The sequence below is a fragment of the Phocoena phocoena genome, chromosome 12 (assembly GCF_963924675.1).
Source record: "Phocoena phocoena chromosome 12, mPhoPho1.1, whole genome shotgun sequence".
In the NCBI taxonomy this organism is placed as follows: domain Eukaryota; kingdom Metazoa; phylum Chordata; class Mammalia; order Artiodactyla; family Phocoenidae; genus Phocoena; species Phocoena phocoena.
The window spans coordinates 32,075,341-32,094,890 of record NC_089230.1 but is presented as its reverse complement, the minus strand read 5'-3'; the positions used below and the strand labels follow the sequence as shown (position 1 = coordinate 32,094,890).

Sequence of the window (19,550 nt, the reverse complement as noted above, 5' to 3'; positions counted from 1 at the left end):
TCTGGTAGCTATAGCCAAAACCATAATAATTGAACACTGGAACACCCAATTCTCAAACCAGCAATCAATTCCCTAGATGAATTCTATGTCTAGCAATAAATCCTTCAAATATGAAGGAGAGATTTAAGACATTCGCAGATAAATAAAAAGTGAGAGGATTGATCACTAGCAGATCTGCCCTACCAGAGATGCTAAAGATGGTCTTTCAAGCTAAAATGGAAGAACGTTGACTGTAACTCAAATCCACAAGAAAAAAACAGAGCACTGGTAAAGGTCACTACATAGGTAAGTACAAAAGACAGTATCAATGTATTTTCAGGTTGTAACTCCTTCTTTCTCCCATCTTGTTTTAAAAACAATTGCATGAAGCAAGAGTTATAAATTCTGTGTTGATGGGCATACAGGGTATAAAAGGAAGACAAGTGTAGTTATACAGGGGCAAAGTTTTTATATGCTGTTATAATTAAATGGATATTAACCCAAACTAGATTATTATAAATCAAGATGTTAGTTGTAATCCCCAGGGCCACCACTAAGGAAATAACTATGAATGTTTATTTACTAAAAGAAACAATAGGGAAATTAAATTAATACACTAGAAAATATTTACTTAACACAAAACAAGGCAGTAATTAAGGAATAAAGTAACAAGAAAAAGTTGACATATAGAAAACAAATAGCAGACATAAATCCTAACTTACCAGTAATCACATTAGATAACTGACAAAATGGATTTTAAAAAAATGATCTAAATATATACTGTCTACTAGAGACACACTTTAGATTCAAAGACATTAAGTAGATTGAAAGTAAAAAGATGGGGAAAGATATACCAGTAAGCAGTAACCGAGAGACAGAACAGCTATACTAATATGCAACAAAATAAATTTTAAGACAAAAATTGTTCCTAGAGACAAAGGAAGATATTTTATAATGGGAAGAGGGCCAATCCATTAGGAAGATATAACACTTATAAACTTATATACACCTAGCAACGGCATCCCCAAAGTCATGTGGCAAAAACTGATAGAATGGAAGGGAGAAAGAGACAATTCAGTAATAATAGTAGCTGGAGATTTTAATATGTCACTTTCAATAATGAATAGAGCCACTAAACAGATGGTAAACAAGGAACTGGAAGACTAGAGTGACTGCTATTCCTGGAGAAGACATGGATTGTAAGAACTTGAAGCTGGATGTAATAAATCATGCATGAAATGAAAACCTCCAAGAAGATGATATCAAAAGGAATTTTGAAGAAACTGATTGATAGGATTAAATTACTTACTTAAAACTCTTCACAAAAACCAAAATGTAGACTACATTAACTGATAAAGATAAAATAATCTGTGCACTTAAAGATCACATTAAAAACTGAGAGAACTTCATTGCAATTAGGAGAAAAAAAAAAAAAAAGAAAGAGAGAAAAGCAAAAGCCCCTGTGGAAAATTCAAAGTCCTTCCTGTACTGCTTCAAGAAACCAAAATAAATGCTCACCAAAAACCCATGTCAGAGTTAACCTACTCCATAAAGACAGAGGAGAATCTTTTCAAAGTGGATGAAAAGTTCAGGCATAAATGTGAAGGACTGGACACATGAAAGATTCAAGCCAGGTTTTTATCCGAAAAATTTGAAAGAAGCAATGACTATTATTAAAGTCAGCTTATATCCCAAGAGTGAAAAGTTTACGGTAGTAAGTCGAAGCCTCTACTGGATGAAAGAAACCTCAATAACTTAAGAAAAGAAAATGCGTGCATTAGTCAAAAAGCATTAAAGACGAGTTTCAGCATTTCAAAGTATGTTTGCATCCTGATGTTTCAAATGGGGCATGGAGGGGGGGAGGGATAAATTAGGAGTTAGCAGAGGCCCAAAGGGACCACCAAGGAATCCTCTGGATGGAGAGATTTCCGAGAAATGATGTGCATGAGGCTGGGTGAGTGTGAAGATCGGGGTCCAGGGCCCTATGTCAACCGGCTGCCATCCCCACCCCACCCCAGGGTCAGGATGACAGGAGCAGGATGCCTCCCCAGGCCATCTCCATCCTGCCACAGCAGGCTCTCCACAAGGGCAAGACAGAGCTTATCCTGGTGCTCCTTGCCCTGGCAGATGCTCAGAACCTTCCTTTGGTCCTACCCTCCCACCTGAGCTCAGCACCCCTAGGCCAGGCTCTAGTTCTCCTATGAGAAGGCAGGTGCTACAAAGGAGTCCCAGGGTTGGTTCTTGAGACAAGGACCCCCTGTCCTTCCCCTTATTCCAGAAAATGAGGGTGAACCACCCCAGAAATGTCTGTACACTAAGTGCTAACTGATACTAAGTAATCAAATGTAATGTGACAATGGCATAAGAGTAGACTGAGAGACCAGTGGAATAAGGGACAGTGCCCAGAACACACCCAAGTCTTTTGGGGGAACTTAACATACAATAAAAGTACCACGTTAAACAAATCAAAAAAGGATGGATTGATTGTTTAGTAACTGGTGCTGTAAGAGCAACTCACCCTATGGATAGCCTTACTTAATAGCATATACAAAGACAGACTCCAGATGACTTAAAGATCTAAACATGAAAATGCAAACTATAAACTTAATAAGAGAAAGAGTAGGAGAATATCTCTGTGACTCAGGGCATGGGAAGGACTGCTTCCTACAAATTAACAAGAAAAAGATGCCAACCCATTAAAAACTGGGCAATGGATCTAAAGAGGTAATTTTCTAAAAGAAGAAACTCAAAAGTCTAACAAACACATGAAGAGATGCTCAGACTCATTAGTTATCAAGGGAAATGCAATCACAAGAATCAGATTGCACTTTATACCTATTAGACTTGGCAAAACTCACAAGGCTGGCTAGTGCCAAGCAATGGCAGGAAGACAAGGATATGCAGTATTATGGGAGTGAGACTAACAAAATCATTCTAGGAAGTAATTGGTCAGATTAACTACATGCGTGCCCTCTGCCCCATCAGTTCCACTTCTTGGTGGACAAGCCAAAGGAATAACACACAAGTGAGTCCATAACCAGACAGGTATAATGGCGTTCTCTGCAGTACAATCCGTTGAGGGGCTTGAGGCAAGGGCTTGTAATAATCGTTACAATCATGGGCTAGAAATATACATAGTAACATGAATGAGTCTTAAAGAGTGTCGGTGAAAAAGTGAAACACGAATGAGGTACAGAGTACCATTTTCACTGTGTCAAATATGTATAAACCCAAAATCATAGTACACATTTTAGAACACCTTACAAACAAAAAGATACAGATGAAACACAATAGAAGGATTGCTCAAGAGCAGAGGTGGGGAAGAGGGCAGAGAAGAACGAGCACAAAAAGAAGTGAATAGGGCTTCCCTGGTGGCGCAGTGGTTGAGAGTCCGCCTGACGACGCAGGGGACATGGGTTCGTGCCCCGGTCCGGGAGGATCCCACATGCCGCGGAGCGGCTGGGCCCGTGAGCCATGGCCGCTGAGCCTGCGCGTCCGGAGCCTGTGCTCCGCAACGGGAGAAGCCACAACAGTGAGAGGCCCACGTACCACAAAAAAAAAAAGCGAATAGAACAAGAGAAAGGCCTGGCACAGAACAATGACAGTAATGTGCCATGAGGTGAGGAGTTTGATTCACTCAACTTTAACACCTGAAGTTTTGCACAAAAATAATACAGTACAAAGTTAATTCCACTACTCTGCATGCAGCTCCATACAATTCCTGTAAGCTTTTAAAACCAGTGTGTCTTCATCATTTAAACAGGACAATGTTTTCAGCAACTTAAGAAATTACTCAGTTAAGATACAAATGAACTTATTAACAAGACAGAAATAGACTCACAGATAGAGAAAACAAACTTATGGTTACCAAAGGGGAAAGGGGGTGGGGGAGGGATAAATTAGGAGTTTAACAAATACACACTACTATATATAAAATAGGTAAACAAGGACCTACTGTATAGCACAGGGAACTATATTCAATAGCTTGTAATAAACTATAATGGAAAAGAAACTGAAAAAGAACATATATATATGTGTGTATATATATATAACAATCATTTTGCTGTACACCTGAAACACTGTAAATCAACTAACTATACTTCAATAAAAAAAGAAATTACTCAGTTAATTCTGTTTTGAGAATCTAATTATGTCTCCATTTATAAATACTAGAAGAAGTATAATAAAAGGCAATTAAGCAAAGGAAACAGATTTATCAATTCACAGGGCTACAAGTTGCTTGGACCTAAAGCTAAAAGTCAGATGCATAAGAAGCAATGTCACTTATGTTGCATTTGACAGCATGATTTACAAGCAGCAGTGACATGAGGCCGTGAGGTTGGCAAAAGATTTTTAAACATTGCATTTAAAACCAGTATTTTGTAGGACTGATCCAGAAACAGTCTGGTATTCTGACAAGTATAGCCATCTGCATACCATGGTTATAAGTTTTTTTAAGAGCAGAATATGAGGAACCCAGGCATTTTTAAGACTCACGGGTGGATGCTTTGATGCTGATGAAGCTTTGGGTTTTGTAGCACAGTTTAAGCAGTGCCACGCTGACCTTGGAGATTGAGGGAGGAGGAGGGTTGGGGACAAAAGATCTGTGACCTAGGCTCAAACTCACACAAATTCTGCAGCTGCTTGGTTATCTGCAGAAGCCCACGTGACAGGACTAAGAAACACAACGTCCTTCGCTGAGGCATCTACCATCAGTTCTTTGGTAAATTCCTTCCAACCACCAAAGGACAAACAACAGAAACAAAACAAATGAAAAATCTCTTCCTCTCCCTTACTCCTTCCCAAAACCTTCCTCCAGTTTAGCCAAACCCACTTCCCTGCCTTTGAGGGAACGGCCTGCCTCCTGGCTTCTTGCCTGCATCAATATTTTCCACCTCTACAGCACAGGAGATAACTCTTTTTCTATATTATGGAAATGCTGTGCCCAGTCAAGAAATTTTAAAAGATGTGAAAGTTGTCACAGTGTATCTTAATCCAACTATCTTTAATTTTCAGAAATCATAAAGACATTAAAAAGGAGCTATCAGAAATTCAAAATGAAGCCCAAAATAATTTAGGCAATTCATCTGAAGTCTAAAATCCCATGAGATAAGTGGTATATTCAGTGGATTTGTCCCTCTACTCTTCTTAGTGTTTTTCCATTTGCTTAATCACCATGGAGGGTACAAAACACAGAAACACACTGTAATGTAATATTCTAGTGTAAAATTTTCTCCATCCTGTAAAGCTTTTGGCTTTACAGAACATGAGGTCATAAACAGGGATGCTACAGTGTTTAAAAGAATCAGCAATTTGTAGCTCCATTTGTAAGAGGGAGGAAAGTAAATCCTTACGAATTAGATTTGCTTGGCAGGAAAAATGTTGCCTCTTCAGATGTGAACAAGGACCTCTTTTTGCCCCAGTTGGCAGGAAGGTCAAAACTAAATTCTGTTGCAACTTAACTCATCTTGGGCCCTGGTACATTCAATCCCTGTTCTTTTTGTAGCAAAGACCCCTGCATGGGCCTTAGTAGGATTTAATTTAGAATTCTGGCACGTCTGCGAGACTCCAAGATAGGAACAACAAAAGGTGTAGTTACATGAAGAATTGAGGTGCTTTTGAGAAAGAACGGAAAGATGATTGTACAAACTGGGTCAGTGATGTTGTGTCAACATAGGAGAGGAGCTGCCATTTAGCCTGTGTCCCTCAGGGTGGCCTGTGACCCCCTGGGCTCACCCTTGCTGGGGATAAGTGCTACTTTTCCGATTTTACCATTCATCCATTCCAATGAATTTTGGTGGGACGTGCATCAATTTTGGTAGGATGTGGTGGGAAAGAAAGAAAACTGAATTTGTAAAATTTTAATTCATTTATAAAGGAACTCCATTTGTAGTATATGGAAAATCACATATTTTGAAAATATGCACAATATAATTATGTTCCTTTACAAAGTGGCTTTTTATCTTAAGAATATAAAACATATTTTAAAATGAACGTAATTCTATCTTATCATGATTTTAGTTTATAATTGGAATATTGCAGCTGAAGTTTCTATAAAATTACACTAAATTTAGGTAACTTTCATCTGTCTTGTCTTTTCATCAAAGAGCAGACATAAAATTATATTATCTTAACTGGCTGTCATTGAAAATCTCTTTGATTTTGTAATTATATATAAAATTATATAAAAAAACTATAATAAGGTATTTCTTTTTATGTATTTATTTGGATCTTTTAGTTGCAGCATGCGAACTCTTATCTGCGGCATGTGGGATCTAGTTCCTTGACCAGGGATTGAACCCGGGCCCCCTGCATTGGAGTGTGGAGTCTTAGCCACTGGACCACCAGGGATGTCCCAATAAGGTGTTTCAAAATACTCCTTCATCTAAAATTTTTCTTACTTCTAATGTTGGGATGAACGGTTTACAAAATATGTTAAAAAATATTCCCGTCCCCTGGTGCTTGTAAGTAGTGATAATAAAATTGAGATGATCTGACAGGTTGCTCTATTAATATCAAATAACTATACCAGCTGAAGAAGAAAATAGAATATCTACACCAAGTACATTCACTAACATAAATGTGTCTGTAGTGAAAAATTATATTTACATATTCATGTTCGATTGATGTGAAAATAGATTTTGGGGAGGACATGAGATTTAGCTTCTATAACTTGATAGTTTGGACAGCCTTCCTAAGGAGCTCAATCTACTTTATTAGCAGGGGATATTTTTGTTTCTGAGAACACTTGGGGACTGTGAGGTAGATAAGGAATATTTATAGAATTTCAGATAATTAGGACCCACGTGAACAGTATGTACAGCAAACCCACTGCAGAGGGAGGAATCTCCAGGCCCTGCCTGGGGCCCTTTGCCTGTAGCTCCTCATGGCCGCCTCTGTACACAGCGAGAACAGTATAGGGTTTTGGACCCATGCATGTGGATTAGCTTCCACCCTGAAACCTTGAAACCAGAAGCAACTTGACCCCTACAATATGAGTATCAAAAACACTTTCTGTAGCAATAAGAACAGCAAGAATACAGGATACATTTTAGGATGAGAGGAAAAGAAATTATTCGAAGATCCAGAACTTTAGGGTTTCTCCAGGTTTTTTGAAGATTGTGAAAGAATAAACTTGCGATGTTCAATAACACTCTCTGCTCCGTTTTTGGAAGTCCTCTTTTGGAAATATTCTCATTCACAAAAACAAAACAGATTTTTTTTTTTGGTTTCTGACCCACACCTCAAATTTTCACAAGGATATTTTATTTTAATTCTTTTAAATGCTAGTATTTATTATCCCTTAATCATCGACCAACCAATACATTGTCAGAACAATTAAAGATTCAATCTTACTTTTATCTGGACAATTTTAATTTCATCAAATCTTATATCAGCGAGAGATTTCCCTGTCTGGCCTCTTCGGTGTCCAAATTTACACTTATTTCTCATCACTTGTTCATCATCTTCTATGGGTCTTCGAACATATTTAAAACGATCTTTGAGGGCTCGTTTCCATAAAAACTGTGTAAAATTATAAAACAGGGCAGTTAATTTTCAAAGAGATTGGAATAATCCTATATAAACAAAATCTTTGTCTACCACCTTTGGGCTTGAAATTATTTTCCCATTACAGTAATAGAAATAATATATCTATTCTTCTATTTATCCTCACAATAATCTTGTGATAACACTATAAATATATACATATATTGATATTTTGTATAGTACCTAGCTATATATGTGTATGTGTGTATGTGTGTAGTTATATACAATGTCATATAGCTAAATATACTAGCTCTTGGGTCTAGATTTCCTAATTCCTAAAATTGGATACCTTCCACTTTAGTGTCTCCACAATGCACTCCACTTTCCTGTTGGATTCTAGAAAAGAACGGATACTGGCTCATGCATGTGTGGACTGACACGCAGCCTGTGCAACAGAGGAGAGGAGGAGACGGTGCCATTTGGGGAACTGCCAAGAGCTGCGCATGGCGGGAACAGAGAGCTCAAGATGCGGAAGGGTAGAAGATGCAGGAAAGAGAGAAGTCAGCCCCATCCTGAAGGGCATGGTTACCCCAAAAAGAGCTTCAAGGTAATCTGGAACCAGATCCTTTCAAACCCCTCTCTGTGGACAGAGATGTTCTCTTCCAGAGCAATGGTTCTCAAACTTCCGCCTGAATCACAATTCTTGGAGGATCTGTTAAAACACAGGTTGCTGGGTCCTACCCTCAGAGCCTCTAATTCAGTAGGTCAGGGGCAGGGCTGAGGATCTGCATTTCTTCCAAGTTCCCGAGGGGCGATGCTGATGCTGCTTACCCAGACTCTAGAGATTCTGCTTCAGCAGGTCTGAGAGGAGCCCAGATGTCTGTATCCTTTAAAGCTTTGTAGAAAGTGGCTGCAGAGCTGGGTTAGGAAGTCCTCTTAGGCCACATTGAGTGGGAAGTGTGGATGGTCAGACTGTGCTCTGGGAGAATCTGTCTGGCATGTGGACAGCTTGGAAGACCAGAGACATGTTTAACAACTTGGGGACACACCTGGGCTTCTTCCTCAACACACCAACACTGCTAACACTCTTTCCCTCTGCTGGGCCTTTGGTTTTGGCCTGAAAAGCTCTGTCCCTCTCCTCGCCTACCCTGCTGGTATCTAGGTAAAGCTTGCTCTGTTTCCAGATCTCAGCTCAGCCATCACTCCCTTACAGCCTCCCTAACAGTTCACTTCCCTTGGTTTTCAGGCTCACCTTTCCTTGTCAACACTTATCACACTGGTAGTTTACCCTCATCTATGTGACGATTTTGTTTCTTTTCTTTTTTGTTCTTTTCATTCTTCCTCTATTCAAATCCCCCCTTCCTTTCTTCCTTCCTTCCATTCTTTCCTTCTCCTAGGCTGCGAGCACATGAAGAAGGTCTTGAGTCTACTTTGCTCACCAAACCCAGCACCGTGCTTGGTGCATCTTGGAAACTATAAACACTAGATGCCTTGTGTCTGTCCTCTGTGAAGTACATGGATCCAGGTGCTGAGCAACAGGCTAGAAGCAAGACTCTGAGTCTTGGACTTGCTTGCTAAGTATTTCACTGTGTGAGGAGTGGCCAAACCCGAGCCTCAAGGCTTCTTTTCAGCCCCTCATCTTCCCTGCAATGCCATGCACTTGAATAGGCCCAAGAGTGGGTGCAGGGAAAGAAATGGCCATTTGTAGCTACACAGGCCCATATTTGCCTCCTAGTCTTGGCCACTAGATGGGTTAAGTCACTGGGTGACTTTGGGCATATCTTAAGAGCTCAGGCAAATGGGAATGCCACTGAGATCATGTTAGTCCAGTGTCTGGCACTTAGATTTTGTCATTCCCGGTTCCTCGGTTTAAGTCTCAATAAGAGCTATTCCCTGCCCCTGAGAAAGCACTGGGACCTAAGTTGGAAAGACCCAGGATCCTGGACTAGCTCCAGTACGTATTAGCTAAGAAATCTTCAACAAGTAATCCCTCAGCCTTAGTTTCTTTAACTATAGTGGAATAAGAAGATTAGTCCTATCAACCGCACTGGCTTAGGGGGAGACTCAAACGAAGAGCTACTTCATGGAAGACATTTGTAAGCTAAAGTGCTGCTCATAAAACCCTTGGCAGCCCTGGTGAGGAGTACTGGGGCTTGGGGGTTGGCAAGGCAGCTTCGGCCCCAATTAAGCGCCTGGGTATGTATGAGTCAGAGATGCTTCCTCACCTCCCACAGGCTTGTGGGTCTGGACAATGCCACTGCTGTTTTACAACAGCACAGAAATAATGGATGGCTTGTGTTTTACTTAGCCCTGAAATCTGAGCTAGTACAAATACATTTTTTCCCCCTCATGTTTCCCACAGCTCTTAAGGGTTTCTACACCTGCGGATTTGTTGGGAGGTGTCACAGCAATCAACTGCTAGGACAGTTTTAAATCGCCAATGTCTTCTTTCCAGCCTCTCCCTTCTCTCCTTAGCAAGTATCGGATAGGAACAAAAAAAGGGCCAGTCAATGCAGTGGTCTACATGAGCACTCGATCAAGGGGTGCGCCCTGAGCATCTGCTACCTGCGTGGCACAGGGAATTCCTGACACAGATGCCACAATAGAAAATCTTTTTGTCATTGAACAGCTATCCTTCTTCTCCATGCTTTTCCAGCTAGAGGGGGTGTGGAAAGAGCTACATAGACACAGCTCTCCTCCAGTCACTCTGAAATAAAACACAACCCTGAAGTTATGGCCTCCTGAACGGTATGTGAAAAGTCCACATATCACCAGCAGATCTTCCCCTAACATTGTAAACCCAAATATAATCATTAGGAAATATTTAGACAAACCCAAAATGTGAATCATCGTACAAGGCAACTGGACTAGGCTTGTCCAAAAAAAAAGTTAGGAAACTATCCTAGAGACAATAAGAAATTAAAGAGACATAGTAACTACATGGAATGCATAATCTTTGATTAGATGCTATAGCCAAAAATCCATTTTAAAACTTTGTTTCAATAATTGAAGAAACAGGGATATGGATTGTATATGATATTATGCAATTATTGTTAATTCTTTTGGTATAAAAATGGTATTGTGGTTAGGTAGGAGATTGTCCTTATCCTTATAAGATATATGCTGGGGGATTTAGGAGTGGCAACTGTGACTTGCTGTTTTCAGATGCTCAGTCAAAACAAACAAATACATATGAGAAAGGAAAAGTAAATGTGGCAAAATGGTAATACCTAGTGAATCTAGGTCAGTGATTTTCAATCATCGGAGATTCTGCCCCCCGCCCAGGATACATTTGGCAATGTTTGGAGACATGGTTGGTTGTTACATCAGTTTGGGTGAAGGGGTACTATTCACACTTAGTGAGCGCCAGGGATGCTGCTAAGTACCCTACAAGGCAGAGGACAGCCCACACCACAAAGAAGTATCCACCCAAAACACAATACTGCCCAGACTAAGAAACCTTGAGCTACATAAAGGGTATATGGCTGTTCACTGCAGCAGCCTTTCAACTCCTGTGTAGATTTGAAAACTTTTGAAATAAAAAGTTGAGAATATCAGTATCTTGTAATAACCTATGGTGGAAAATAATCTGTAAAATATATATATACATATAAATATAACTGAATCACTTTGCTATACATCTGAAACTAACACAATATTATAAATCAACTATACTTCAATTTAAAAAAGTTGAGAATAAAGTTAGTCCTAAAAATGACCAAATGCTTCCTTGCTGTGTGCGTGCTCTCTCTCTCTCTCTCTCTCTCTCACACACACACACACACACACACAGTGTGTCTTGAAGACACACACTATGTCTTCAAGAAAGTACAGCAAAAAACTTTTCTCAGAGATATCTGCTATAATAAGGTGCAAAAGACATCTATCTTATTTAGATAAGACTACCAATGTATGCACATACAGCACATAGAGATATAAGGACTAATAGACAGCAAATCTTATGTACACAAAGCTATAATTCCCCACAATTGTCCCTTAAATCACGTAGTTCCAGTGTCACAATACACTCAATGTTTTTAACCATCTTAACTATTTTTAAGTGTACAGTTCAGTAGAGTTAAGCATACTCACATTGTTGGGCAATGGATATCCCAGGCTTTTAAAGCCAAGAGACTTGCAGACCCAGAGAACAAAGCTTGTATTGAAACCTCTAGAGCAGTGTTTCCCAGCCCTGACTGCACATCGGAATCATCTGGGGAACTTTAAGGTGCCAGGGTCTCTTCTCCAGAACAACTAAACCAGAATCTCTGGGGATCCTGATGTGCACCCGAGTTGAGAACTGCTGCCCCAGAACACCTCCAGGATCCGTTTTTGTCAGAACAGCAGAGATGTGAGAGGGCCAGGTGAGGCTGCAAGTCAAGACCTCAAAAGCAGACCACTTCTCCACTGGGTCTAAACAAAGGCAAGAACCACTTTATTGATGAAAGCACGGATGTAGGTGCAGTCACAGCCTTCTCTTTCCACGCATCGCATCTCTTAAAGATCCTTCCTAGAGACTCATCTTTACACATGAGCTTCCAAACAGCTTTCAGAGAGAGACAGAACGATGATGACATAGAGAAAGAAGATGAAGAAGGATGAGGAGGGATGAACAGGTGGCACACAGCGGATTTTTAGAGCAGTAAAAATAGTATAGATATACATGATACAATAATGATGGACACATTTGTCTAATGGCATAGAATGTACTACACCAAGAGTGAAACTTAACGTAACCTATAGACTTTGGGTAATAACGATGTGTCAGTATAGGTTCATCTACTGTAACAAATGTACCCCTCTGGTTGGGGATGTTGATAATGGGAGAGGCTGGCATGTGTGGGTCAGGAGGGAGATGGGAAATCTCTGTACCTTTCACTCAATTTTGCTGTGTACCTAAAACTGCTCTAAAAAATAAAGTGTGGTTTTTTTTTTTTAAAGAAGACAAAGGAACACAGAGAGACACAGAGAAGTCATCAAAAAGAACAGAGCTAGAGGGGATAGAGAGAGATAGAAAGAAAGACCAAAACTTAGAACAAAACAGGGACTGACAGCAAGAGACAGAAGAGACAGCCAAAGGAACAGAATCAGAGAGAGACCAGACACAGTCAGAGAAACTGACAGAGAAAGAGAAACAGATAGACCCAGATAAACAGACAGAAAGAGACTGAGGAAAGGGGAAAGAGGCATGAGATTACTGGACAATACAAGGTTCTTATTTTAAGAAATGTTGAGAGAAACAGAAGGGCTCCACATTGTCACTTACAAAGCCACAGCCGTCCTCATCCAGGAAAGGGTGGGCCTGCAGCAGGGCGTTGACCACGTCGTTATACTGCTGGGTGGTCGGGTACCTGTTCGGTGCGACAGGGAGGATATTTTTCAGTTTAAGAAGCCCACGTTCCTCCTCATAAGATGAGTCTAAATTACATTCACTTTTCTTCAAATCGTTCTATATGACAATGTAGACATTCAAATATTGGGCAACGTTGGACTTACTACCAATATGTCATGCAAAATCTGAAGAGAATCGGTTCCAAAGGAATTCAAGTCTACTCTGAAAACACACCCTCTACCGAAGCAGCAAGTCTGCCCTGTTATTACTCACAGCGAGCCTTCCAGATACTTCGTCATGTCAGCCTGGAGAAACTCAATAATCCGTATCCTCATGCTGTGATCAGGACACTTCTGTTCTGCTAACATGCATTTGACATCATAAGGAAACTCTGGTAAAACATAGGACTTAGTCCATTGTAAGGCTTTATTCCCTGTTAGAACCTGTTTCACATTCCTTCTGTTAAATAAAAACACACAAAGAGTGAAATTCTGCTTCAAATATATGCAACTTATTAATTCTCTACACCCTGAGAACTTATGATAGAAACCACTTTCTTAAGACCTAAATATATGGAAGTCATCAATCCATCTTCCATCCAATCATCTACCTGCAAATGTTCGAGGCCTCATCGGGTATCTCTGTTTTCTTTCCCTTTGCACACACACGAATACTTGTCATCCTGGAGAAAAATGTCATAACAGTATAGACTATAGAATAAAGTCTGAAGTTGAAAAGAACATTGATCCATATATCTTGAAGAGTTACTATGTAATGCATAGCTCAAAACTAAACAAGGTATCTAAAAGAGAGTAAACTGCAATTCAGCAAAGCAAATGAGGCATACGATAAAGTCTTAGCACCTGATTCAGAAAATTCTTCTAATTAACTTATTTGGCTTCTGTTTGTAGTGAAATACAAGAGTCACTTAATTTAGTTGTTCTTGGCTATTTTAATAAGGTAAACTTGGTCTCTAAATTTAAAATAAGTATCAGATATTCTGATCCATTCAGAATAAGTTGCTACAAAAGGCTATAGAAAATGATAGCTACAGAAAGCAGATCATTTTGCAATCCATGGTTGCCTGGGGCTGGGAATGGAGTGAAGATTGACTGAAAAAAGGACACCAGGGAATTTTTAGGGTGACGAAAGCATTCCAAAATGGATTGTGACAATGGCTGCACACCCGCATAATCTGCTAAAATTAACTGAGCTGTATACTTTAATGGGTGAATTTTATGTTATGAAAATTATACCTCAATAAGGTTTTTTATAAAATTAAATATCAGAACCACTTTAAAACCTTAAAGTTAGTGATTGATCCAGTGTATAAAAAGTAAAATTTCCAAGCAAGTTACCAGAGACAATAGATAGCTTTTAATCCATTTCACTAATAGGATTGATTGGAATGGAGCTGAAGTAATAGAGGCAAACCAAGCAGAAGACAAAGAAACATTTCCTAAGTTAACTTAAGCAGGTTAATTTTCTGGTACAGGCGTGGAAGCCTTAGTAGTCCAAATAAAATTCAGATGAGCTTCGAAAGGCCAGGTTTCCTTTAGAATTTTAGGTCATATTTTGTAAGAATGCAAGAGGTATAATGAAACATGGGGAATAAAGAAAAGAGGAGAAAGAACTCTCCTCTCTTTTCATGATAAGCTTTCTCCTTTTTTCCCTCTTTGGCAATAACTGCATCAGCGATGAAAATATGTCCTGGCTAAATGAGCACACCGATAATTTCAACGCTGGCTTCAGTACAGCAACAGGCCGTTCCCAGAAGAAATTTTTGCCTCAGCCCAAATTATTTTCCAGTGTTCCTCTCTCATTTCATTCATTTACTCAACCAATATTTATTGGGGGTGTACTAGGTGGCAAAAACTCTTCTACAATCCCTATTTCCTTTCCTATTCTATTCTATTATTTCTTTCTCCCATGATCTCTCCCATATCTACTTAAACCGAGGGTGTAAGGTAATGGCAAGTTTTGTTTGCTGTATTTTGTGCCTTCCCAAGATTTTTGAAAGGTGCTCAACTGTGCAGGTGTTAAACTTGGTTTCAGTACCAGATTTTAACATCTATCTCCTTTTCCTCAGGAGTTTCAAGCTAATTTAGCTGCATGACCCCTTTAGACTTGTGAGGTTGCCATGTCTTGTTTAGTACCACATCAATGGATAACTTCCACATTCCAATGCTATAAAATAAGGCTGGAGGCAATTTTTACCTTCTTGTTCTATATATTTTTTCTGTATGTCTTTTCAACATCAGGGTAGGTACTATATAGCATGGTCTTATTTCTGTCAAATACCTAGAATGTAACTAGACACATACAAGCTCTATCAAAGCCAGACAGTCCATCTTGCTCCTAATTAGACAAAATCAGGGGCATCAAATTTTCATTTTCTTTACATTAAAACAATTTAACAAGATATTTGGGGAGTGAAAAGAATACAAGCTATGCTAACTAATACAAGTCAAAACTAGTATTACACAGGATACTAGAACCAGAAATTAAAAATACACTCTAATTTAGGTGCAGATAACTGCAGGCACAATCACTTTCCATCCATAAAACAATATTTGCACTGGATTTTAAAAACTTTACTGTGAGGTTAAGATTATTCATATCTTTATTTAGGTAGAGTTGGGCAGAACACCCTAGAAGTCAGCTTAAAGTAAGTGCACAGAGCAGAAAAAATTCCCAGACTAAGAGGATGCTGATATTTCTGTTCCTACCTCAGAACCAGTGCCCTTCAACAAGATACCACCACAGAACAAAGATCTTTAATCCAGTGGATCTCAACCCTGGGTACACAGTACAATCATCTGGAGAGCTTTTAAAACATGTTAATGGCTAGGATTGATCCCAGTCTAACTAATCAGAGTCTATTGCACTAAACACTCAGTATGTATGTAGAGTTCATATTTGTAATAAAATAAAACTTACAATAAGGTTAAGCTGACACATATGATAATTAATAGTATTATTACTGCAGTATGTGCTAATTTTAAAAAATTACGAGGTGGAGGTTCTCATGAAAAAGCTCATTGACTGAGTGGAGTCAAGACAGCATACTAGGAGGACGTGGAATTCGTGTCTCCTCACAACTAGGGCACCTACCAGGCACCAGTGGGGGACCACAGACACCTAAAGGGATGGGAGGAACCCCCAGTGTCCGGGTAGGATGTGGGGCGTGGGGGGAGTGCAGGAGGAGGAGAAGTGGAGGCGGGATTGGACTAGTGCCCCTGAGGGGCGGCTGGGGGAGGGGAAGGGATCCCATGCCTGCAGGGGGAAATTCGGGAACCACTGGGAGGGCAGAGGATCAAAAGGGAGCATGGCCAGGTTTCCCCTGCCCACTTGGACCCCCAGGAACCTGCTAAGATCCCAAGCCTGATCCTCTGCCCACCTAGACTCCCTCCAGCCACATGGGTCCTAAGGGAATGGGAGGGAGGGAAGGGGGAGCAAAATTAAAGGCCGGACCTCCAGGACTGGCACCCTGAGGGCTGGCTGGGGGAGGGGAGGAGTTCCTACACCCAGCGGAACCCACCCATGGTTAGGGGTCCAGGGTCGACAGGGGAGACCCTGGTGGAGACTGTGGGGGAGGCGTGTGAAGAAATGGAAAGGAATGGGGCCAGCGCTTTCCCTGTCCACTTAGGCTCCGGGGAGCCTGTTGGGTCTAAACCCCACCCACACACCCTCACCCAGGGCCCTACCTCCAAACTCAGAACTCCACACTCCAGAGGCCCTCCTTTCCATGCACTGCCTCTCCCCTCCCATTCTGAACAGGTCCTAAGCAGAGGCCTGGCCCCACACTCAAAGGTCACCCCCAACCTGCCTAGGTCCCGCCCCACCTTAAACCCCACCCCCTGCTTAAATTCCCCACCCATAGCCAAGGTTTTATTTTTTTCTTTATTTTTTCTTCTTTTAGACTGGGGTTCTGTTTTACCTTGTTGATTCATTGTTGTTGATACTTTTTTTATTTTTCCTAATAAATCTCTTGTTTTTCTAATTTTATTTTATTCTTTTTACTTTGTTAGTGATCTCTCCTTTTGGCTTGTTCCCCACCCCCACACACACACCTTTTTTATTTTTATTTTTTTCCTTTTTTCTGTTGTGGTTTTATTTTACCTTGTTGCAATTACAGTTTTATTTTTCCTGATATATCTTTTATCTTTCTAATTTTATTTTATTTTTATTCTTTGATATTGCACTGGTCCTTCTTTTCTTTCATTCTTCCTTTTTTTTCTTTTTTTTTAACCATGCCAGGAAGCTTGCAGGATCTTGGTTCCCAGGCCAGAGGTTGGGCCCGAGCTCCTGTGGTGGGAGCTCCGAGTCCAAACTGCTGGACTAACAGAGAAACTCAGACCCCAGGGAATATCAGAGTGAGGCCTCATGGAGGTCCTCATCTCAGCACCAAGACCTGGCTCTATCCAACTGCCTGCAAACTCCAGTGCTGGACGTCTCAGGCCAAACAAGCAGTAGAAAGGAATACAGTACCACCCATCAAAAAAAAAAAAAATGAAATGACAAAAAAATTTGTAACAGATGAAGGAGCAAGGTAAAAACCTACAAGACCAAATAAATGAAGACGAAATAGGCAACCTACCTGCAAAAGAATTCAGAGTAATGATAATAAAGATGATCCAAAATCATGGAAACAGAGTGGAGAAAATACAGGAAACATTTAACAAGGATCTAGAACAACTAAAGAGCAAACAGTGAGGAACAACACAATTACTGAAATTAAAAATACTCTAGAAGGTATCAATAACACAATAACTGAGACAGAAGAATGCATAAGTGAGGTGGAAGATAAAATGGTGGAAATAACTGCCAGGGTGAAGAATAAAGAAAAAAGAAGAAAAAGAATGGAGGACAGTCTCTGAGACTCTGGGACAACATTAAATGCACCAACATTTGAATTATAGGGGTCTCAGAAGAAGAGTAAAAGAAAGGGTCTGAGAAAATATTTGAAGAGATTATAGTCGAAAACCTCCCTAACATGGGAAAGGAAATTGTCAATCAAGTCCAGGAAGCACAGAGAGTACCATACAGGATAAACCCAAAGAGAAACAAGACAAGACACATATTAATCAAACTATCAAAAATTAAATACAAAGAAAAATATTGAAAGCAGCAAGGGAAAAACAACAAATACCATACAAGGGAATCCCCATAAGGTTAACAGCTGATCTCTCAGCAGAAGCTCTGCAAGCCAGAAGGGAGTGGCAGGACCTATTTAAAGTGATGAAACATAAAAACCTACAACCAAGATTACTCTGCCCAGCAAGGATCTCATTCAGATTTGATGGAGAAATCAAAAGCTTTACAGACAAGCGAAAGTTAAGAGAATTCAGCACCACCAAACCAGCTTTACAACATAATGCTAAAGGAATTTCTCCAGGCCAGAAACACAAGAGAAGGAAAAGACCTACAATAACAAACCCAAAACAAGAAAATGGTAATAGGAACATATATATCGAGAATTAACTTAAACGTAAATGGATTAAATGTTCCAATGAAAAGACACAGACTGGCCGAATGGACACAAAAACAAGACCCGTACATATGCTGTCTACAAGAGACCCACTTCGCACCTAGGGACACATACAGACTGAAAGGGAGGGGATGGAAAAAGATATTCCATGCAAATGGAAATCAAAAGAAAGCTGGAGTAGCAATTCTCATATCAGACAAAATAGACTTTAAAGTAAAGACTATTATAAGAGACAAAGAAGGACACTACATGATGATCAAGGGATCAAGAGGAAGATATAACAATTGTCAATATTTATGCACCCAACATAGGAGCACCTCAGTACATAAGGCAAATGCTAACAGCCATAAAAGGGGAAACTGACAGTTACACAATAATAGTAGAGGACTTTAACACCCCACTTTCACCAATGGACAGATCATCCAAGATGAAAATAAAAAAGGAAACACAAGCTTTAAATGACACATTAAAGAAGATGGACTTAATTGATAATTATATGACATTCCATCCAAAAACAACAGAATACACTTTCTTCTCAAGTGTTCACGGAACATTTTCCAGGATAGGTCACATCTTGGGTCACAAATCAAGCCTTGGTACATTTAAGAAAATTGAAATCATATCAATCATCTTTTCCAACCACAACGCTATGAGACTAGATATCAATTAAAGGAAAAAAACTGCAAAAAACTACAAATACATGGAGACTAAACAATACACTACTAAATAACCAAGAGATCACTGAAGAAATCAAAGAGGAAATCAAAAAATACCTAGAAACAAAGGACAATGAAAACACGATGACCATGTTTGGGATGTGACTTATGGGATGCAGCAAAAGCAGTTCTAAGAGGGAAGTTTATAACAATACAATCCTACCTCAAGAAACAATAAACACCTCAAATAAACAACCTAACCTTACACCTAAAGCAATTAGAGAAATAAGAACAAAAAAATCCCAAAGTTAGCAGAAGGAAAGAAATCATAAAGATCAGATCAGAAATAAATGAAAAAGAAATGAAAGAAACAAACTGAAAACTCGTTCTTTGAGACGATAAACAAAATTGATAAACCATTGGCCAGACTTATCAAAAGAAAAAGTTTCCCTCAATCTTCTAGGCTCGTCTTAGCCCTCTCCCCAGGTGGATTCTCTTCCCCACTCTCCTGCCTCTTGGGTGGTCTTTCTTGTCTGAATCTCCCACGTGGCCCGGTCCAACACTGGCCCTGTGAGTAGTCATCTTATGTCTTGGCTCCTTATCT

General features: G+C 39.9%; 1 protein-coding gene across 1 annotated transcript in view; it reads right to left on the bottom strand.

The window, feature by feature from the left end:
• The window catches only part of SAMD3 (sterile alpha motif domain containing 3), a 43,843-nt gene that overhangs the window by 11,829 nt on the left and 12,464 nt on the right, over positions 1 to 19,550 (bottom strand). The window contains exons 4-6 of the mRNA XM_065889026.1: positions 13,073 to 13,258; positions 12,734 to 12,818; positions 7,336 to 7,503 (exon numbers count right to left, since the gene is read on the bottom strand). Coding sequence (XP_065745098.1) covers positions 7,336 to 7,503; positions 12,734 to 12,818; positions 13,073 to 13,258 — 439 coding nt within the window. The remainder of the gene's footprint in view (positions 1 to 7,335; positions 7,504 to 12,733; positions 12,819 to 13,072; positions 13,259 to 19,550) is intronic.